Raw genomic sequence first — 24,320 nt, 5'->3', positions numbered from 1 at the left:
TTTGTAGATATGTATTTTATTATTGAAGAAACTCATGTCTATGATGCCAGTATTATTCATTATCAGAATATTGGACACATGCTAAATGAGTAGTACATACTTTTTAAAGGGATACGCCATTTATTTACTTTTTCACTACATGAATGAGAGGCCAAGTCATTCATAAACTCTGCATTAATCATGTTGGGCTTTAGCCCATCATTTTGCCATTTTGATTTAATAAGAACTATAAATCTACATTTTATCCATTCTAGAAATTATTGGAATGGTAGTCCTTTCCTGTGATGAAAAAGCAAAGTGACTTTTGCATAAGGGATCACTCATGGTATGGCTATTGGTATATTATTTTCTTAGCTACACAAACACTTTCTATGCAAAATATGGGTTAACTGATCACATTCCTTTTGCTGTTGACAACCATAACATGAAGAATTGTACGGTTTTGATTAAATAATATAATTATGACATACCACTGGACAAAGCTACTCCCCTGAAAATTACGTTTTTGTTAAAAATTAAGATTAGATTGGAATGATCGGGATAACGTGTTCCCTTTAAAATGAATAAAAAAGGGAAAGCTGTGCTACACTTATCCTTTTGGGGTAGCTGCACTATCACTGCATACTGTAGATGGTAGTGTTGTAAATTAACGTTTTCCTTTAAGTGATTTTACTGATGTGACTTTCAACTTGAAGTTTAATTCAGTGGTGCTTTAATGTTTTCTTGGTAGAATTACTGGAGCAATATTTGACTAAAACGTGTAGATTAATGATGGGTTGGTTGTCTGCCACACACATTAGGTGTTGGCTTATACTGTTACATTTGAAACACTGTGAATAGAAAAAAGTTTAATGTTCATCCACTTTAGACAAAAGGTTTAGTGTACTACTGATAAATCATGCAATTTCATTTAAGATAGTTATCAGTTATTATAATAGCTATACTTTCTCTTAAGTACAATATATAAACTCGTAAGTGAGATTTGCAGGTACAGTTTTTGTCCTTAAAAAAGGTGAGCCAAATCTGGCAAGTTTAGCTGTATGGTATGTGAAGTTTAAAATGCTTGAAGATGATGTTAGTTGTGTATTTGTGCCACACTAGTTCTATTATGTTTTATGTTTGGGGAGAGAACAAGAAACCTAAGAAAGGTTATATTGCCTCATGTTTGATATGTTATTTAGCCTCATTGGAAAATATGTTTGGTACACAGCTACACTTCATCAACCTCTAACAAGCTAACCGTAGCTTATTGTCAAGCTTTTTGTTTTTGGATTAACATAAATAGAGTATGCATAATTTATCAACACTTCCTAAAGACAAACTACTGTTGAGCCTGTAGCACAGATATATTTATGTTGTACTTTTTGGCTGACTAAATGTACAAATGCAAGAAGAAACTTAACTGCACGTAATTCTATTTTTATTCTCAGATTTTATCATAGCATTGATAATAACCTGCTCGATAATGTAATTTTTTATAGTTGTAAACTACAATGCTATACAGGATATTTTCATTGTCAGCCATTCAAGTGAAAATGTGAGAATGAAGAAAATGAGAAGACCTCAAATTAAAATGTCTAGAAAAGGTTATTGTATTTTTTCTACCTTTCTTCATATGTGTCTGATTGTGTGCTATTTATAATACATATCTAATAAATGACATGGGAACACTGGGAACAGATTTCTGACTGCTTTTTAAGTGGATACATAACCACAAAATCTCTTGTGCCAATCAGTCACTCTGGCCAATTGCAGTTTGTGTGTCCATGTTCACGCATGACATGTACTGTGTGTACCCAAAGGCAAGTTTATGGTTTATTGTCACAGTAGAATAAAATAAAAACATATTTTAGGTAAGTGCTGAGAGCAGCCAGGATCGAATAAGGAAATAAGTGATCCAGGGTATTAAATTCCACAAAATGAATCTTTTCAATCAAAGCAGATCCAATAAACCAGCTATGCACTGTTTGGGCAACATTATTGCAACTAGGGATACAAATAGGGAACACTCCCGGTATTTGACATTTTTCAAGGTGCGTTTGCGTAGTTCGTTTCCAATATGCCACAGAGTAGGCTTTGCAGGTTATGGATGTGTTGGGAGGAAGAATGCCACATTTGCGCCAGTACAATAGAACCACAAACCGACACAGCCTTTGTAGTTAGATTTTACAATGTATTTCTAATTGGGGAGCACTACTTCAAATCTCTTCAAAAATCAAGTGCTTCTTTTGTGAAGTGTTGTGTTCCGTACTTATTATTATATTACAAAGGAGACAGTGTGGGACTGTAGACAATATGATGGAGAGTTAAATTAGCAAACAGTTGCACCCACAGCATGGGTAAAACCATTTGGCCTGAATTTAGTTTGCTAAGTAGCATAATTGAATGCCCATACTCATTATCAGAAAAGCCCATAGGTAAGTTATGCCAAAACGTTTAACATAAAACAATAATTAGACACTCTTAAAATTAACTATCGTCCCCCACGGATAAATCAGATGAGATTTCAGTGGCTCTGGAGGCCGAGATCGAAGAGCCTATGAGACATGAATTCATAATTTTAATTACATTTAAAAAAGTAAAGGGTGTGGAAGTAAGACAGGCATAATTACAATGATCAGTTTAGGATTCTTTAATGCATTTTTGAAAAAGTTATTAAATTTAGCATGGACTTAATGCGATTTTCCAACCGTTATTTCACATACTGTAGCCTGACGTTGTCATACTCATAATTCTAGTCAGAATATGAGTCTGAAAACTCTCCGTTGGGCTGTGACTATGGGGCGTGTCAACCGAGCTCGTAAAACATATGCCTCTTCGCTTAATTGGATAGACCTACAACCAATCAGAGCAACGTAATATGTTGTTTGTTGAAAACAAATTCAACCCAAGCGCTCTTTGGTGAAGTTGTTGATTACGTTACTGTTAATCATCTGTCCATCATCGTATAAAGCCCGCCCTGACAATTTAATTGGTCCGCCCAGATCCTGGTTTTCTGTAGTTGTCCCCAATACGAGACCCTCCAGACCCAACTTCCCGACCAAATTTTTTTGTGGGCGGGACGAAGTTGGGCTGGCAGCCAGGCTACACATTGGAAAGTCCCAGACAGCGCTCCATACTACGGTGTTGTCCAATCATGTGCGTTATTTAAATATCTTTATGAAACTCAGACAATCAAAACAAAGTTTACAATGCATAAGCTTGTAGAAGCAGAAGCTGAAGCAGAGAGAAGTTGTAGAATGGCTTGCACAAAAGTCAGTAAAATCGATACAGATCTCACATGCCACACCTTGTATTTCTCACGCTGAGAAGTAAGGGATACCTAGTCCCGCTATATAAAATTAATGGACAGGCGCAGGCTTATGGAGAAAAAGCAACACCCTCTGTTTTAATGGGAACTCCAACACTTGCTAAATGTTTACATACTCTAGAGGGTGCCAGAAACACATATTTAGAGGGTGTTGCCTAATCGGAAGAGGTAAGAAAGTGCTCTTTGGATGTCTGCGTCCTGAGAATGTTGAGGGAGAGGGTGTAGTCTTAGTCATACAGAGTAGCATTTGTATATCTTGATACGGTACCATGATTAGAATATGAAAGATTGACATCAAGTTGCTGTGAAGAATAATTTATCGTTTTTCTATGCCGCTATAATATTATCTTGAAAATAGCATTGTCAGTTTAGGAATTAGCAGTATAAGAGAATAATATCTAAAAGTAAAATCTCACATACTTGCAGTTGCCAAATTAAGCTTTTTCATTAGTCTCAACGTTAAGCTTGCCTCCCCGTCTTTTAAAGTAGTGTCATTACAGGTACATGAAGCCCATGGTTTATGCCCCTCTTTTATTATGAAATTTCCACCTTGTAAAACCTAGAACCGAAAACGTGGTATAAATGCCTTATTTCGACACAAAACACAACAATGTCCACAGTCTGTCCACAATAGACTTTGGATGGACTGTGGATTTGTATACAGTGGGATACATATTTCACTACAGGGTGATTATTATTCAATATTGCAGCAATATTAACAAAGATGTATAATGACAAATTGTGTACACATTTCATCTCTCTTTAACTTAATGTCCCTCTCCCTTAGGGACTGGAAATGGAAGTACTACCATGTTAAATTTCACATTTATATCTCAAATGATGACCAAAATAAAGTTGTGAAATGATACCTTTTTTCACCCATGTTAAAATAATACAATTATCTAATATTTTGACCAGTCAATACAGAGACTATGAATGATACTCATTCATACTCATTCAAGGGTGATAAAACAAGTTATGTTACTGTACAGTAGGCTATCCAAATGCAGATTGGACCCAAAATGCAACACAGATACAATGAGTTGATTCATTGGGGTGTAGTCTTGAGTCGTAGTCTTGCGTTGTGAACCAGCGGGTCGGCAGGCAGGTACTGGGTACACGGATGACAATCCTGGGCACTAAGAAAACAGGTTTTATAGAAGGCAAGTAAATCAAGCAATGCTTGAGGGTCAAAAGGGTACACTACCACAATAGCTATGACAACGTTCTGACAAGGAGTGGTTCGAAAGCCGGGTTGAAATATTGCAGGATGATGAGGTATTGGGCAGCAGGTGTATAGGGTTTACCGTATTTTCCGGGAAATAAGACGCACCCCCCCAGAATGAGCACTTTGTGTTTATAAATCAGATATAAATCACAGTGGAATATAAATCGTACTTCATAAGCATACAACACTACCATTGCGCCAGCTAATGTTGAGCGGAGCAATGGTCACGATTGATTACTTGCCCAGACACTCTCCAGAGGCAGGCGGATCTAGAGATTTTAATTCGGGGTGGCAATGGGGTGGCAGACGAAAGTTGTTGGGTGGCCACCTGGACGAGAATCAAAATCTTGAGTAGGGGGGAACAGTACTCCCTGTTGTAATTGTTTGGGCCATAACATTGTATTTTAAATTAAACAGTAGACTAATATCAGTATTATTTACTGAAATGTTCTATAATATTTATTTAAATTAAGAGCCATGGGAAGATTGGGTGATGGTATTTATGCTGCACCCTGCTTTTCCATGAAACACCCCCACCACCTGGGTGGACAGCTTGGACAGCTATATAACTAGACAACATTTCCAATCAGGGTGTACATTCAAATTATCTAAACTATAGACCATAGCATTACACATATAAAAACGAACGAACACAACAATATAACACCAAACAATGATTATTTAACTAAGCTAATGCCCTTAACTAAGTCGCTTTTCAGCTTGCTGCAGGGCATTCTGGGTACCAAGACCAATGCAATAGTATAGGCGATCTTACAGCTCTGGGTGACACACTTACAACACTTGTGTAACACATGGTTGTGGAGAGTATGTCCAGAAATAAAGCCAAGTCACTCATTTAGTGGCAGAATCCATTGTTATGTCTACAAAATTATTTTAGATACAGTATAAGTTTAACTAGCTCGCAAATCCTGAGGATAGCCTACTGAAGCAGACCTTTCTATGTGACAACGGACAACGGTGTTTTGTCCATCGGGAGTTGCCATAGGCTTGATGCTGAAAGCATTAGCAGAGCTTGTTTAATCCAGAGCCATAGAAAAATAAAATTATTTTTGTATTTAAACATTCTCTGACATTAGTCTACATGAAATCAGGGAAGGCTGTTCTAATGGCGATGTCAAGAAGAGCAGTGGTAAAATACAAGTTATGAAAAGAGACCGCGTCCGTGATTTATTGTCCACACATTCATATACAATTATTTATTTCTAAAACAAACTTTCAAAGAGCTCGGTTACACTACCAAAGTTGAATTTGTATTGTTGTTAGCGATGCTAGTGTTATTTTGCTAGTTAGCCTATACAGTGGCGGAACTAGAGTTTTATACATGGGGTGGCCAAGGGGTGGCCAAGGCTACTTCAGGGAGTCCATAGTCCAGAGTCTTGGGTCAATGTTTTAATTAATATATACAGTATAATATGGGTCTATAAGTGCTGGAACATACAAAATATTTTTAGGAAAAAAAGCTCAAGCACCAGGGACTTAAAATAGCATTTCTGTGTTACAGAAATAACACAGTACATAGTTTATTTACAAAACAACTGACCTTCCGAGCAATGAACGGGACTGCACCCGACTACATCAAGTCTCTCCTGCAACCTTACACCCCCACCTGTCACCGGTCTTCTTCAGACAACCGCCTGGTGGTCCCACCACTCAAGACCGCCCGGTCCCAACACAAGCTCTTCTCCTGCCTGGCCCCCCAATGGTGGAACCAGCTCCCCGCATCAGGGACACTGACTGTCTCCCCACCTTCAAGAAAAGGCTCAAGATGCACTTGTTTAGGGAGTACAACGGCACTTAGGAATGCTTGGCTGGACCTGATGTTAGTTTCCTCCAGGATCACAATGACTCTTATTGAGTGACTTGTTGCTCTTGTAGGTTAGTTATAACGAAGTTAAGTCTTGTACTCGCTGTGAAATATTTTACTGTTGATTGTTCTTCTACAGGTACAGTCCTGCACTTTTTGTGGTTCATGTTGTTTGAATTTGTAACTTGTATAACTGCATGCTCTTATAGGTCTTCCCTTTTGGCACTTGTTTAGTTTTTTCAAAATGTATGCTTCATGTTTTGCCTGCTTGCAATGTTTGGGACTACCTCGTTGTTATGATCAGTGACTTATGCTCTTTTGTAAAGCTCTCTCTTGGAAGTCGCTTTGGATAAAAGCGTCTGCTAAATAAATACATGTAATGTAAATGTAAAACAAAGTGAATTTACAAACCCCAAAAAACACTGCAATTTGACTTGACAGGTATATAAATAAAAATAAAATAACTTGGTGCCCAACCACATTACAAATTTACAGAATAATATGTATGTTAATTATATTGTGTTAACTAATAGCAAAGAAAAGTTTTGGAATTGGTCTAAACAAGACCAAATTAAATCTGTGGACCGCCTGGGACAAAAATGCCAGGGCCGATTTTTTGTCCCAGTCCAGCCCTGGTTGTGGATAGTATGTCCAGAAATAATGCGAAGTCACTCATTTAGTGGCAGAATCCAATGTTATGTCTACAAAATTATTTAAGATATAGGCTAGTATAAGTTTAGCTAACTTGCAAATCCTGAGGATAGCCTACTGTAGCAGACCTTTCTATGTGACAACGGACAAGGGTGTTTTGTCCATCGGGAGTTGCCATAGGCTTGATGCTGAAAGCATTGAACGCATTTGTGAAATCAACTAGGGCTGTTAGAATAGCGATGTCAAGAAGAGCAGTGGTAAAATACAATGTATTAAAAGAGACAGCGTCTGTGTCTTTTTGTCCACAGGATCATATACAATTAGATCTAAACCGAACTTACAAAGAGCTCGGTTACACTACCAAAGTTTAATTAGTAATGTTGTTAGCGATGCTAGCGTTATTTTGCTAGAGCTAGCTAGCCTATAACATTTCACTGGGTCTTGCAGCTGTTTGATTTGCTGAAATTATTATGAAATGTTATGTTCTACTAGCCATTTGCCTACTTTAGCAAGTCGCTTAATTTCCAATCCCTGATAGTGTAACTGAGATAGCCTAAATAATTCTTCTTTCAGGTAATAAACCCCTGTTCAAGTGTTGAACATTACATTAGCTGCACGGTCTGTAGAGATCTTGAGACAAAGCCACTTTTTTGTTCTAAAACCGGATTATATTTTTTTTTACAATCGGAGTAGAAGCCTACTGACTGTCTCAGTTTGTCTGTTATTGGAGTCGAAGATCCAACATTGACTTACACAGCTACTGTAGGTTAATCAACATTTGTAAAAAAAAAAATACCTAAACCCAATGCAAACCTTAAAACTTACTTCAAATATTAGGCCTTTTTCAATCGCGAAAGGGAGCTTGTGGAGCTGTGGAAATATTCTTTATTCTGCCGTCTGTTCTTATTCTTCTGTATCTCACAACAAATGTCTCTCTTCGATTTGAATAATGCACCACAACCAGCAAAATAAATGCTTCTATCAACAAGAGGTCAAATGAAATCAGCATCAAATTTCCGGTAGCGAATTACATTTTGGGGTGGCACCCAGGGTGGCCAATCAGATATCAGGGATGTAAAGTGCCACCCCGGACACCCCTCTGGCTCCGCTACTGCAGCAGGGGGTGTAAAAGGGACAGGGACTAGGCTGTGGCCGTGACAGTTACAGAATGGTTGAACCAAGACATTGCCACCCACGCTAACAGAAGCTCTTACTTTTAAAATATGGATATTGTGAACTGATGGACAAATTTCTTCAGGTCTTACAGCTCTTACTGCATGAGCTAACCAAATACTCATGTATGTATTGCAAAACAGAGAGCACCACAAAATTCTATGCAAAACAATCACTATGTTTTGATACTATGCATTATGGAGTATGTGAAGATGCTATATCAGACATTGTGTACTGTGGGGCTCAAATACATTTACATACAGACGCTTCCAAGAGAGAGCTTTACAGTGCATAGGTCACTGTTAATAACAAGAAAGCCCAAAAGCATTGCGGGTAGCCAAATCAAGAAGCACACATTGTGAACAACCAATTAATAAGTGCCAAAGGGAAGAACCACGACTCGCCCTGATTGGCTGATGAGGCGCAACTGTGGTCCTTACTAGCCGGCCAGGGAGCAGGATCCTCCCCTGCATCACCTAGCCCTAGGCTCCAAGATTGCCACTGTACATTGTTACACATACATTATACCATGGTCTGGGTGTTCTGATTGGCTGCAGGGGTGTCCATTACGTAAGGGATAATGCCCGACGAGGTGTCCAATATCACCTGATAATGGACTCCGCTGCGCGTCGGACGGTTCACGCTTCCGCATCGTCCATTATCACCATCGTCGCTTATACCATGGTCACTTGCCAACGATTTTACAAACATTAATTTATGTTTTAAGGCATGTTTTGCCGTTATCACCCTTTATACCATGGTCTGGGTGAATACTCAATTCTGATTGGCTGCAGGGGTGTACATTACAGGGTGATAACGGACACCTACTGCGTCATTGCAGAAAAACTGTCTTTTCATATCAGATTTTGGGACAGTGACATGGCTGGTTAGCTAGCAAATCTTATTGTCTATAAAGGCGAACAATGGGTTTTGGTGTTTCAAAACCCATTGACACTGTATGACTATGTTTAGCTTGTGTTCTGCTCCTTTCTCCTACCAACCGTCTCTGGAGGAGGGGATCCCTCTCTGAATTGCTCCTCCCAAGGTTTCTTAAATTTTTTCTCCTGTTGGGAGTTTTTGCTTGTCTTCCTTGAGGGTTTAGGTTGGTTGAGGGGCAGTTCTATGGGCGCATGTCAGAATCAGAATCAGAAAGGGATTTATTCGCCATGAAAGTTTGCACAGACAAGGAATTTGCTTTGGCAGGAAGGTGCATACAATAAACATATAGGAATCTTAAATTTAGATATATGGTCTAACTATACTAAGGATACATAAACTAGCAATACTAAGTGGAATACAATTTAAAATAAAATATACAATAAAGTAGAATATAAGTTGCCATAAAACAAAATATAAGTTGCCAATTTACAGTATAAAATACAATATAAAATACAAATATTACACGAATTGTGAGTAGTGCAAATGCAATTGTTTTAAGACATGAAGACATTAAAGTCAGTGTGAACTCTTGGCCTTGTTGAGGAGGCCAACAGCGGAAGGGAAGAAACTGTTTGTGTGGCGTGAGGTTTTGGTCCTGATGGACCACAGCCTTCTACCGGAGGGGAGGGACTGAAACGGAGTGTCCAGGGTGGGAGGAGTCGGCCACAATCTTCTTCGCTAGCCTCAGGGTCCTCGAGGTGTGCAGGTCCTCGAGGGAAGGCAGATTGCAGCCAATCACTTTCTCCGCAGAGCGGATGATACGCTGCAGCCTGCTCTTGTCCTTGGCAGTGGCAGCAGCGTACCAGATGGTGATGGAGGAGGTGAGGATGGACTCAATGATGGCTGTGTAGAAGTGCACCATCATCGACTTTGGCAGGTTGAATTTCTTCAGATGCCGCAGGAAGTACATCCTCTGTTGTGGTTTCTTGGTGAGGGAGCTGATGTTCAGTTCCCACTTGAGGTCCTGAGAGGATAGTGCCCAGGAAGCGGAAGGACTCCACAGTGTTGACTGGGGAGTCACACAGGGTGATGGGGGTGAGTGGGGCTGTGTTCTTCCTGAAGTCCACAACCATCTCCACTGTCTTGAGAGCATTGAGCTCTAGGTTGTTCTGGCTGCACCAGGTCACCAGGTTGTCCGCTTCCCACCTATAATGAGACTCGTCTCCACCAGAGATGAGCCCAATGAGGGTGGTGTCGTCCGCAAACTTCAGGAGTTTGACGGACGGATGACTGGAGGTGCAGCTGTTGGTGTACAGGGAGAAGAGCAGAGGAGAAAGGACGCAGCCCTGGGGAGATCCAGTGCTGATGGACCGGGAATCAGAGACTTGTGATCCCAGCTTAACGCACTGCTTCCTGTCAGACAGGAAGTCTGTGATCCACCTGCAGGTGGAGTCAGGCACGTTCAGCTGGGAGAGCTTGTCCTGAAGCAGAGCGGGGATGATGGTATTAAAGGCAGAGCTGAAGTCCATAAACAGGATCCTGGCGTAGGATGCTGGGCAGTCCAGGTGCTGTAGGGTGAAGTGGAGGACCATGTTAACTGCATCGTCCACAGACCTGTTGGCTCTGTAGGCAAACTGCAGGGGGTCCAGTAGAGGGGCTGTGGTGGATTTTAGGTGTGCCAGCACCAGGCGCTCTAAAGACTTCATTACCACAGAGGTCAGGGCGACGGGTGTGAAGCTCTCTGTGACATGCTTGCGTGTAAAAAGGGCTATACAAATACATTTGATTTGATTTCATTTGATTTGATTATTGTCAAAAATACTATAAAATTATATTTACTGTTTGTCAACCGTACACAATGTTATTGCCTTTGAATCCTGCTAGCATAACGTTAGCTTTTGGGCTAATAGCTCAGCCAAAAGAAAGCCGGTGTTGGTTCTATGAGCTGAGCGGACTATAAATATCAGAGTTGGCTAACGTTGAAAAACATTAGATTTCTATTGCAAACGCCTTAAAACATAAATTAATGTTTGTAAAAAAATTGTTGGCAAGTGACCATGGTATAAGCGGGATGATGCCCTTCGAGGTGTCCAATATCACCTGATAATGGACTCCGCTGCGCGTCGAACGGTTCACGCCTCCGCATCGTCCATTATCAGGTGATATTGGACACCTCGTTGGGCATTATCCCTTACATAACACACACTAATGTTGAAAAAAGGCAGTTGATGGCTGTTACCAAAATAAAATCAATGTTAACATTCACTCCCCTGGAAAGAACAACCCCCTCCATACCAAGTTTTACAAGTGTAATAATTTGTCCCACTAAACTCTAATGAAGTGTAACTATAGAGCATTTCCTTATGTAACCTCAATGTTGTCACTATAGGTATTGCTATGTAGTCAATGCACCCATAATGTAGAATGTTGCCAGACTTTTTAAAGACCAATTTCATTTATCCAGACCATGTTCAAAAGAAAGAACAAATTACAAGTGTACAATAACACAAATATTGTGCATTGTAGAACATTGAGTCTGGAATCCTCACAGCTATGCTACAATACATTACATTTAGCAGACACTCTTATCCAGAGCGACTACAGTAAGTACAGGGACATTCTCCCCGAGGCAAGTAGGGTGAAGTGCCTTGCCCAAGGACACAATGTCATTTGACACGTCCGGGAATTGAACCAACAACCTTCTGATTAATAGCCTGACTCCCTAACCACTCAGCCATCTGACTCCCACAATAATGACATTATACTGTAGGTTTACCAAACACTCATGCTGTGAGTAGATTATACATAAAACAATGTTACGTTTAAAAAAATAAAACAAATCCAAGTTTCTTGTCCTCCCTAAAATGGTACCTCAGGCTCCTACAGTAGCTAGGTAATTTATTAAACTCAAGGGGAAATTGCATAAATTACTGTTAGTGGTGTCATTGTCCAGGGACATTTTATTTTATGCGTTAGTTTTATGCGTACCACATGCATGCCAATACAATATAGCAACAAACTGTGTCAGCACCAACATAGCAACAGACACATTGTGCCTTTCAAAGGCAATTATTATATAACCTAGATGCTATGTTGCACCCAGACACTATCTGGCACTAGCTACATCCCCATCCTGAGAAGGAATACAAAAGTAATTTTTTAGGAGGGTCTTCATAATTTAACCTCATCTGGTCAATGAAGCATGTTTGTGTGTGACATAGAAGCCATTGGTATATTAGCATGATATACGTTTTAGAGCAGCAGATGTCCAGGGTTTCATCTGGTCCCTCTCTATCCTTCCTATTGTTGCCCAGTAAGTCCCTCCACCACTCTACCCACCCTAAATGCCCGACCCCCTTTGTCCTTTTGTAGTGGGTCCAGACCGGGGCACTGGGTAGAGAGGAGGGGGGTGTTCACAGGAGCAGCAAAAACCTACTTTACGTAGGCCAGCTGTAGGGTTCAGGGGTACAATCACCCTCCCCTTTGTGCCCACTATGTTTTCTTTTGCAACATACTCAAATGAGTATTATCAGCACAAACAAATTCAAAAGTTTAGCAACAACATTATCTTTTTAATGATGGAAAGAGGCTTCCCCACCAAACAAAACAATCCACTATAATGTAGGTAGCCTTCTCCAGAACAATAATCCTAACCATTCTGCTCCAGGGGCAAGCTCAAGCAAGCCCTCAACTGCTCACTTAAGGAGTTTAGCCGGTTTTGCCACCTCCTTCTGTATGCAAATCCACTCCTGAGGAACAGTTACAATGAAATGCATCTCATTACGTTTTCCTTTGCCATATATGGGCATGATTGCCCTCCGCAGATGTGTTCTCAGACAGGCATCTGTGGGCTGCGGCTTGCAGACGGCTGACTGAAAAGAAGGCTGGGAGGGAGGGTACAAATCAAAATGCAGCCCTTTGTGCTGAACTCTAACCTTTTCAAGGGTCAAGTGGCATGTGACACCGCAGGATAAGGGCCTATATGGGCCGCACATTATCAACAGCCTAGGAGCCCAGAGTGGCAACAGGCTGGATGTGTGTCCCTTGTATGCGTGATTGAGTTACCCTCTTACCCAAGAGCACACAAATACACTGGATAGACTTTGAGTTTATCTAGCCTACTTGATTGGGCATAACATCTAAATAGTGAATACACCACAGATGAAACGATTGTCTTCTTGCTTTCTGTTCTACCTAAACGACTGTGAGATAAAGACTACAAAAGAAATAGCAAAACTACTGAGTGAACCTTTCTTCAAACTTGGGCACAATAGATACTCCCACAGATGGCAGACGTTGCCCCTCACCCCCTTTCATCTACTCACCCAAACCCACCCCACCCTGCTGTGAGTTGGAGCCCTAGGCTGAACACTTCCCTTCCCCCAGTGCCTCTATCAGCCCCTGGGAGGGATCTCCACAGATCACACAGATGCCTCTCACACCTTTTATCATAGAATTGTGTAGTGACGTGTTTAGGTTCAGTTGAGCTGGGCTGTAAGACGCTGCTCATTTTAGGCAGTACAATTACATAAAATAGCTGCAACCACATTTGTAATGCTGGATATTCATTTATTATAATGCACTATAAATGTAATCCCAAACAAAACAGCACACACGTTTGACAAATGATTAAATCATATTTCCGAGATTTTTAATGAAAAGAGGACAAACAAGTTTTCTGCTATTTTTGTACATTAAGACAGTGTCTATAGATGAAATCACATGGCACAAGTCACAGGCAAGCCTTGTGTTTATCAATGCTGGACAGACCTTCTAACCCATGGAGTTGTGAGAAAGCATTGTTCCAAGGTTATCAGGGGGAAAAAAATATTATCGGCAAGAAGACAAGACTTCAATGGAACAAGTACATGTGGCCTTGAGAATAATACAATCATACTACAGAGTATATGTAGTCTACTATCAAAATGAGGTCAGAAACCCTAAAAAGCATTTGGCTTGAGTTTAGTGGCTTTTATATCGGAAAACTTAAGTTTAGGTGACAGAAAGAGGATTGCCAATCATGAAAAGTCTTCCTTCATAAATTGTACCGACCTCCTTGTCTGGAAATGGTCACCTTCTCTAAAACAATCAACAATGAAATATTGCACAAAATGAACTGATGGCATCACAAATGCTGTTCTGAAAGATTAACTGAGAATGGTAATGTTTTTTCCCCAGATGTAGGCCTATACAATGCGACATCTTCCTAAATGGCATTACTAGACGGAACAGCTTTAAATTTTTTCCTTTTAAAATGACATGCTTGAACCAGGTTGCTTTGGCAACACCACCTCATTCAGTGGATGAAACACAATATTCTTCAGTGGTTCTGCATAGTGGATATGGACATGTGACAACGAGCACAGGTTTACTCAGAAACAAGACATACAAGAACCACAAAACAAATCAACTTTTTTCATCATATTTGTTTTCCTCATGCTTTGGGCTAAGTTATTCTTCATAGAAAAAGACGTCACTGTGACCTGGATTATGGCTACGTTTTTAAAAGGATAGTACACGCCAAAATTCTTAAGTTAGTCCCTATCTATTCTGTAAAATGTTCATATTAGCTGCCACTGGCAAGAGCAGCCATCTATTAATTAACTTTTCAACATAATTAGACTTGAGGGCTGCTGATATGATCTAGTTTATTAATGTGTTGGATAGTAAGGGAATAAAAAAAACAGAATATGGCAAAATCCAAACATCTTTGGCGCATAGAAATACATTTTCAGACCACCTTTGATTTTGAAGTGTACTACGCCTTTAATGCTTTGTGTCATATTTCTGTAAGATGAACAAGTAGTTACACCCTATCCTGATATTGACCTTATATGGTTCTCATCAAGAGGTAAAAACTGAGAGAAACGAATAAATACATTCTTCAAAAGACAGATATCAAAGTGACCACTGCCAATATTTGTAAAACTGTGTTTAAGGAGAGGTCAGTCTAAGCTTGTTCTAAAAACCCAGACAAAAATATATAAATTAGAGGACAATAAGACAGAATAGTAGCAAAATCCCTGACTTTTCATTTGAACAAATTGATCTTTTATCTGTAGGGCCTGTTTATTTTCTAGTATTCTTCTACACATCAAATCTTCATTGTCCTTTCTCTGTAAAACATTTGGTTGGTCACAATCAAATAATGATTATTAAAATAATTTTTCTAAACACAGCAGCAGAAAATGCCATAGAAAAACATGCAGTTACTTTCATTGTTATAGGTCTAACAATACACTAAAAATGGATTCTACAAATTAAGTACCCGCTTCAACTGACCTCTCCTTGCCTGAGGTATGACATAAGAGTTTATGTAAACAATGGAAACAAACATTTCATATACACTATTTGTTTTATCATCACATCTATTCATCATTCAATATGTGCTTTGGTTTAGAAACTAAACTGGAAATTTGGAACAAGCTTTTAACTTTCATACTAAACATGCGGTTTCTCATACATATTCAAAAAGTTAATCTTTAAAATCATTAACATTAAAACACCTCTACCTTTAAACAAGAAGTATCTGAAACTGGATTTCCCCCCTTTCACCACTACAAAAATCTTGGGTAGGAAACTAGTGTTTTGCATTTAGCATAGAGAAATCCACAATAGTACCAACAGGTTATAAACTATCCCTGAAGTTTTATGGTGGATGAATTACTGTCACAGTTGAAAGATGAAAAAATAAATAAAGAGTCAGCTCTGAAATCAAACTGAGAAGTAGCTTCTCCTGAAATGCAAGTATGCAATATGACTGCCACTTTAACATTGGAATCCCTCTTGATGAAAATGTTCCTGAATTGAGAGGGGGTCTACACATTTGGATTTGGAACAAAGATTTACAGCAGGTGATCACTAGTCTGAGGGTAATTGCTGATCACATTTCTTATTCCACTTTACCTCAATCCTGGTTAGACCTATGCCATCGTTGTTCTGTGATGCAAGTACTGCAGAGTGCTAGCTGGAATGTTTTTGATTAGCCTCCTCCCCAACTCAACCACATGTGGCCCCTGACACTCATAAAGTAGTACAGGAACTCATGTGACAGAGTTTAAGGTAAAACAATGGACTTGAAAAAAACAAAAGTCTAATGAGCAAAGGATTTCGTGGTTAAATTGCCTGTACTCGATATTTACAAGCTCAAAAGACAAAACAACCACAAAATGCTCAAACTGTAAAACACTAGATTAAAACTAGTCAGATTTGCCATAAAGAATGATTGACAAGCTGAACTTGGTGTATATTTAGCCTTTGTTTTGGTCAGACAATTATATATAAATGAATTGGAGTAAGTACAGTACAAGACTATGGAGGGACCATGATTAACACCACACTACTAAATTGTTCAAAAAGTTTGAAGTGGAAGAAGTATTCCAGCAAATTAGGTAACTCCTAATGAAAAAAACTTTGGTTATTATCTGGGGGTTAATTAAGTTGTAATCTTGTTGTCATTTCTCTCTTTGGATTTAACTTTCACCAGTTACTACAATTCTCTGTAGCACTATAATACTTAAGCAGAAAGCTTTCAGTTCTTAATAATAAGCTGTTGTATCATCAAGATTTCCAAAGGAATTACATGCAAATATTATGAACATGATATTTCAGGACTCAACTGAAAGAGTAATTTATAAGGTAACTGTGCATGTGTATGTACTTTCTTACTGCGCATTAAAAATAGTAATTGTAAAGAAAACACGGAGAGTATCACAGACCAACATATGAGAACTTAAACACACATTAATACCACAAAAACCACAAACTAAAGAATCCCCTAACAATCTCATTTAGGTCAAATGATCCCATTTCACATTACAAAATATCATCTTCAACCCCAGAACCCAAAATTTGGCTTTTAGATAAGACTTGAGGATAGACTAAAAACATTGAGAGGAAAAGACTTGCATTACAAACATCCCTGATAATGATGATGCCATGCATCCAGTGTCTTATGTCTGCATCTAAATGTAGGTCATCTCATCCAGCTGTAGAGTGGCACTACTTATATTGTCCAAATGACAAGCTTGTCTCATATCCAACCTACGTCTGAGGTATGAGGTCAAATATGCCCCAAAAGGTAAATACCCTGTTGCCTAACCACAGCCATAAATACACCATGGTGTCAGACCCTGGGGGAGGTTTGGTTGGATTCACAAAGCTATGATCATTTAAAAAGGTCCGGTTTATCTTTTGCTTCATTTAAAAAAGCAGTAAATGTGAAATAAATAAAATTCTATCCCAAGGAGAAAATCTTCAGATGGGAGGAGTCTTTGGTTTTACCTGAGGAGTGTTGTCCAGCCAGGGTGAGTCACATCGAGCAGTAATGTACTGTTTGGCTTAACATGTAGATGAGGTATATATGCAGAGGTCGATTGTGAGGTTGGTTTGGCAGTGGTGGTATACTGCCCTGGTCAAGTATAGAAAATACGCATAAACAGTTTGCCTGTGTGAGAGGTTGATATGAGGTTGTTCTGCATGCATTGAGGTGGGCTTCTGAAAAAGTGAGGTCATGGCGAAACACTAGGTCATGTAGGCCCACGTGTGGCCAGACGGGATTTAGAAAGATGGGTACATTCTTAGTGAGGTTTCGAACAATGAGGTAATCGGTTGCTAATGGCCCAGCATGGTCTCTAACTGGGTGAGGAGTGCATCTTCAGGTGGCTGAGAAGGTTGCGTTGCTGGGTGAACTTCCCACCGCACAGCTTACATTCATAGGGCTTCTCTCCCGAGTGGACACGCATGTGCTCCGTCAGACGGTACTGGCGAGTGAAGCGCATGCCACACTCCTCGCAGGCAAAGGGCTTAAGGCCCAGGTGACTGCGCATGTGCCGCGTCATAGTGCCCCGCTGGGTGAACAGCTTGCCACAGATGTTACATGGGAAGGGCCGGCTCAGCCAATGGCTCTTCTCGTGTTGGCGTAGCGATGCTGGGTCCTTGTAGCTTTTGCTGCAGATGGTACAGTTGTAACAAGGTGGTGATCCATCCATGTCTGGTTCTGTCTCCATTATTTGAGACCTCAGATCTTCAGGGTCGTCTTGGTCCTCTTCCTTTGGTGACACACCTTCATCTTCCTCCTCGTCCTCCTCTTTTTTGATATACAGCTCGTCCTCTGTATGCGTGTCCACATGGGCATTAAGCTGCTCGGAGCTGGGGAAGCCCTTGCCACAAGGGATACATACGTACAGGTTGTCCCCCAAGGGGGGCTCAAAGCCCTGCTGGGGCTGTCGGTATATGTAATTGGCGTTTCTTTTTTGGTTTCGTCTTCCCCCCTCACTCTCGCTCAGGCCACTCTCCTCACTCTGTTCCAGACCATTCTCCTCGCCATCTCCCTCCCCCAGCTCTGGTGACACACTGTCGCCCCTGTGGCTCAGCTCTGCTCCATCTATGCCTCGGCTCTTTTCCAGACCATTTGGCAATGGTGTCTTAGGTTCCCCTACCATCGAGCCCACGCTCCTGGGCCTGGGTCTTTTGTGAGCAGCCCTTTGCAGGAGGTCTGTGGTGGTCTTTTGAGGGAGCCTTTTATCCTCTCCTGCTTCTTGACCTGGTTTGATGCTAGTGGTTATGGGGTTTGTGGGTGTATACTCGAAGGAGGCACTGTTGGTTGTAGAAGGGGAGCCAGACGGCGGCGAGCCTTGGGGGAGGCTACTAGGGCTCACCTCCTCTGTTGCTGTACTCCCTGAAGGACTCTTTTTGGATAGGTCCAGGCCCAGACCAAGCCCCATGTCTACACCATTGTTGACCCCATCACCAGCAGAAGGGCTGAGAGACATGCAACGCGAGCCTGAGATAAACACCTCCTCCTCTGACAGATCCTCCTTTAAACGCCCATCCTGTTTCTGGTTGTGGCTCTTTTCGACTTCCCTGGAACCTGAACGTTGGTAGTGGTTGTTGTGGGTGACCCTGAGGGGGGTGGAGGACAGACGCTGCGGGTGAGAGAAACGTCCGTTGGAGATTGGGGAAGTGGGAATCTTGCTGGAGCTTGTCCTGCCGTTACGTTTCAGTCTTCTGCGACACATAGCTGCCAGGTCCGTCAGCTGGAGATATGATGCCGCTGTTAGGAGGGCGGACATACTATGGTCACTGACGGGGTCAGAGTTTGCCAAATTCCCTGTGTAGATAAAGTCCAACACCTGGAGGAAGAGATAGTATAGTCAGCTTGAGTTAACAATTTAGGAGAAAAAAAATCTAAATTTACTGAAATTGTGTTTATAGAGTGAGGTTATGAAATGGCTGGGCTGCTGACCTGTCGGAACACAGCGGGGTTGACCATCTCTGTGTCGAGATTGATGAGGTTGTCGTGGAGAACCAGGGACTTGAAGTAGCTGCTGCTGGCCGCCAGGACGTTCTTGTGGGCGCGGAACAGAGCATTCTCCACCACAATGATGACATCACATAGGTAACCTTTGGATCGCTGCTGGTTCATTTGCAGCAACAGCTGCTTGGCATAATTTGGATGTTCCATCACACACACTTTGGTTTAAACACCTGGATGGGAAGTGGAGAGAACAGGAAAGAGGGACAAAGTGTCATTCTGACAGCTCAACAAAGTGTAGAGAGCTGCGTAGAAGAAAGAGCGAGAGAACACCCTAGCCTAATGAGATAGAACTGGCTATGGTAGAACACAGAGTAATAAACTTACAATCATGTGCAGACATAATTCTGTCTGGCAGACCTGGCCCTTGCAGGTCCAGACCTGTTGCTGAAATTCCAGCAATGCCCCGAGTGCACTGGCCTGAGAAAAGGCTATTTAAGGAAACTATTTTGAATCAATTCTTGAGTAGGATATAATATCCAGAAACACCAACAAATCCTTAAAAAAGGTCTACAGACAGACCATAGATACATGGTAAAAATAGAAAGTGGTGCCCCACCCTGGCCACTAGTTCCTCTATCTCCTCTGCCACTGTTCAATTTTAGGGGAGCAGCACTACCCTGATAGCTATCCGTATAAGATTATCACTGCCGCAGCCACCTCTGCACAGTCCAAAGACGGTTCTACAGTATTATCTACACTGCCAGTAATGACTGTTGGAGTCTGGTCCACTATAAATAGAACTTATGAGATGGTGCAGAACATCTCCGATATCCATAAAAATAAAAAATAAAATGTTTATATATTATATGTTGACGTTATAGTACAAGGACTTTGGAAGCATTTGTATGCCTTTCACAACTGGTCAAGTATGTTATGCAGAAGCACACCGCTCAATGGTATTAATGTTTAGCGTTCGTGTTTTTGTTTGGCTTGTTTTTACAAGCAGAAGAATTGGGTCTGTCTGCAGGGCAGGGTGGACCTAAGATACACATGTTGTACATCCAAAGGCAGTAAACTACAACCGATTACAGCCTATTGTATCATTAAATAACAGGCAAATTCTCTAGAGGCAGGGCCCCATAAAATCTTATATTAATGTTACCAAAACAAACTGCTTCTTTAGACTAAACTGCAGTTGTTAACAGTATTCACTCACTTTCAAGATTATTTAAGGGTCAATGAATGAAACAACTGTATACCTTCATATCTACTTCCTGCTCCCAAATATAGTGCATATGAGCAGCAAATGACACCATGCCTGTGTATTTTTAGCATTAGAATGGGATATTTTCCCTGATAACAATGAGCAACATCTGTTTTGGCAAAGATTGAAAAAGGAACACGAAACCCACTTTCCTTCTAAAAATACATAAACGTTTGAGCACTGTGATGAAGGTTCTTACAGTGAGGTTGATAAGGTGATAGGCAGCCACCGGTCTATCCTCCTTTTTAATACAAACAAGGCAGAAAATGTATCTTACAAAGCAAATATGAAAGGATAACCAGATAAGGTTACGTAATCATTCAGTTTACATTAATTTTGTATTGTACAATGATCATTTAAGTATCCATTCATAATGGCAAAGGAAACTGGTTACTGATGCAATTCCTCGTCAAAACAAGGCAAAGCCATTGAAGATACTTTTTGCAAGGTTGGGGATCAGTCAAGTATGAGTAAACGGCTCAAAGTAAACAAGCTTAGGCCATACCATAGGAGTCATTTCACCCAACAGCAGTACAGACTGCTTTATGGTAAGCTGGAACACAAAGCTAAAGCACACAGAGCTGTGGAACTATGAGGAAATATTAATCTGGTAAACCAGCTGCATTAAAAGTGAACACTGTGTGGAATTCTGTGTTTTAAGGCCAAAGGCAGACAAGAAAGTGTGTCCACTAACCCTGCTCTGGATAAGAGCGTCTGATAGATGACTAAATGTCCACAACTATGAATAAGTCTTAATGCATCAATGTCTGGGACCTCTTCAGATAATTCTTTAAATCGTATGACCGATGTCAAAATACTCAAGCAAGGTCCAATTTATAGCTTGAACCCAATGTTAATTTTCCTTAATTTCTTGCCTCCCATATACAGGCCTGTGGTTGCTTGTTAAGTCAGAATATCAAGCTTCATGCCCAGGGCATTAGCAGGATTCAATCATATGACTGTTGTTTGCAGACTGCTATGTAAAAGCCTTCCAACATTACCTGATTTCACATCATTGCATAAAGCATAGACAATAATGGTAATTTGAGTCAGTCCACTACCTCAAACAGATGTAGTAGTAGGACAAAAAGCCTAAAATCCAACTTACCTTTGCCTTGGTGTCAATAAACCCTCTTTTGATCTATTTGATCATGCTGGAGGTTTACCAGATAAAAGGCTACCTCATGTAAGGAAAGGGAAATGGTTGCCTTTAAAGAGTATTCATACAGGACCTGATCAACCACATGACTCTTCTTCACTCTGTCCCTCTCATTACAAAAACAATGCTTTCTTTCATACAGCACCACTAGACTTTTCTTTACACATTGCAAGCAAGACATTTTCTTCACAATTTTCACTATTCTCGTCATCTATAATTACTTTTATTACTCTTCAAAACAAAATATGATTTATATATTTATATGTTTCCAGTTGGAACTGTATCTGTTGTGAACATAATCAAATGTCCACAGATGGGGCCAAACACAGCCTGAAATAACTTTCAACTACCATGAGTTTGACTACATTTAGGCTTATTTCTAGCTCCCCTGTCTTAGAGATATAGATTATGTAATAAAAGGGAACAAGAGACCTTACACTGCTTCACAAATAGACAACAACAACAACTGCATAAAAGGTTTAACTAAAAATAAGTATACTTTAACTAAAAAGGTATAATTATGTCATGCAATTTAGGCAACCAACACCTACCCTGCTTTAAATTCACATTTCCTTCGATACAATTCTAAACAGAATGCTACCCTCCGGTAGGCTATTTGTTATGTTTGCGGCATGTTTGTGCAAAATAAATTATATTGGGATCTGCACGACTATATTAAAGATCCATAGAAGCAGAGGGTGTGGAATAAAAAACATTTAGTAATTGGTGTAAAAAACATTCAATTAAGGTAATTCGATTTTTACTTTAGCCTACGAGTTGCAGGGCTACAGAGTCTCAAATTTAGAGCTATAGTGACGTGTAGTATCATTAGGCACTGTTGATACCACAAACGCAGTAAACAACACAAATAATGTTTAAAAAAACTACATCTATCACATTATATATATTCATCTGCATAGTTGGCATACGCGTGTTTCGGCGTCAAACTGCTATCATACTGCTATCAGCTATCATAGCGTCTTTGAATTAAAGAGATTTTTCCCTGTACTGCGGTAAGTCACTGCATGGCCGCATAGCCAAAGCTTTCGTAGGCTGTTTTGAATGACAAACACATTGGGTTTACGCTTCCACATAAAACCCCTGAGCATTAACGCAGAATTATAATTTCGGCTTTATCTGTATTAAAGGACGGTGAGATCACACTGTAGGCTACGAAAGTGGACAAAAAAATACACCTTAAACAGCTCCTAAATGATGCGACAAGAAAAAAAACAAGGCAATAGATCCATCGCCGAATATTTTTTGACTGTCTTCCTCTGTCTGCTTTTTTAGTAGGCTACTCAAAAAGCAGTGATTATATATAAAAGGTAGGCCTATCGATGATACTTGTAAAATAGAAGCATACAATTCACACTGAAGAGCAACGTAGAACAATTTGCTGGTAGCCTATAGATAGGGGCAATGGTAACTCCTTTCAACCTGAAACGAAATTCTCCAGGCTCACGGAGCACGGTAGGATATTCGCAGTCCAACACTTATAAAAAAATAAAAAAATAACACCAAAAAGAACATCTATGGAACACGAGCAAGGATTATCAAGATTTACATATACCAAACAAGTTTAAGGAGAGAAAACGGATATTACCTTGATTCATCAATGAAGGCGTTATTATATAGGTTACCATCCAGTCTTTCCACCTCATCGCCCCTCATACCCCTTCGCACGCCATCTTGCAGAATGCAGATGCAGGGGCTTGATACGCTGGAAGGCCTATCCTAACCCCTGACCTAATTTAAATAAAAGTCCTCCGAAAAGGCAGGGAGGCAACAGAGAACCCAGAGCTTCACACACGCCAGACTACAAATATGTGCCAAAGGGATGTTCAACTGTCATTCCATACCTGACATCAGAAAAAATATAGCCGGCTCTGGGTCTTATTAAGGTTTATCGTTTTAAGACTTTAGGATTATGATTGATTTGTTATTTGCATCATTGGGTTTAGATAGGCCGCTAGGAAACTGTCAAGAACCTACAAAACATTTCCTGTTTCCGACCTGTAGGCTACCTGCACTTGTCATAAATGGCACTGAACCTTAAACTTAGGCTAAGTGATTAAAATAACCTTACTCACATTTATGCCGATGTGTGATCGATTTGAATTGATTAATGTTAACCAATTCAGCTCATGTAGGCTATATAAGCCTATAGGCCTATTCCAAAAATAGGGCCTATTCTGCATGTTTTTTCTATAAAGCACAAGTCTGGCTATAGTAGGCTATACTATAGGCTACTCCGATCTGGAACAGGTCCAATTAATTTGGAAGTTATGGGCTGTCTAGGCCTACTTTCACCAATCACATACATTTATGTAGCCTATAAGAAGTGTGAAACTCTATCTTTTTATTGTAATCTCAAACTAGATAATAGCCTACATTGTTACAAGTAGGCCTACAACAATTCTGTTCATTCACTGAAACTTTTTCGTATTTGTATGGATGAAAGTATTAAAGTTTTAGGACAAAATAGAGTAGTCAATAGTGTAAGTAGTAGGCCTATGGTAAAATGTGTAAAATGTCCCATTACAGAGTAAGAAAATGCCAGTAAACCAACA

At 40.3% G+C, this 24,320-nt stretch overlaps 1 protein-coding gene across 1 annotated transcript; it reads right to left on the bottom strand.

The window, feature by feature from the left end:
• Positions 1 to 13,695: 13,695 nt before the first annotated feature.
• LOC124463227 (hypermethylated in cancer 2 protein-like) lies at positions 13,696 to 23,547 on the bottom strand. The gene is made up of 3 exons (XM_047015035.1): positions 23,354 to 23,547; positions 19,313 to 19,554; positions 13,696 to 19,199 (listed from the first exon to the last, which is right to left on the bottom strand). Exons 2-3 carry the CDS (start codon positions 19,529 to 19,531, stop codon positions 17,700 to 17,702), a joined length of 1,719 nt encoding a protein of 572 aa, XP_046870991.1. The 5' UTR covers positions 19,532 to 19,554; positions 23,354 to 23,547; the 3' UTR covers positions 13,696 to 17,699.
• Between the last annotated feature and the right edge of the window lie 773 nt (positions 23,548 to 24,320).

Source organism: Hypomesus transpacificus, unplaced genomic scaffold (assembly GCF_021917145.1).
Source record: "Hypomesus transpacificus isolate Combined female unplaced genomic scaffold, fHypTra1 scaffold_27, whole genome shotgun sequence".
Lineage (NCBI taxonomy): Eukaryota > Metazoa > Chordata > Actinopteri > Osmeriformes > Osmeridae > Hypomesus > Hypomesus transpacificus.
This window is presented reverse-complemented; position numbering and strand designations above follow the sequence as displayed.

What these genes read in the sequence shown, in the direction of transcription:
- LOC124463227 (XM_047015035.1), bottom strand. Translation starts at nt 19,531, where the DNA reads ATGGAACATCCAAATTATGCCAAGCAGCTGTTGCTGCAAATGAACCAG. An exon ending in ACCCCGCTGTGTTCCGACAG is followed by an intron (nt 19,200 to 19,312) that starts GTCAGCAGCCCA and finishes CTCTTCCTCCAG; the next exon opens with GTGTTGGACTTTATCTACAC.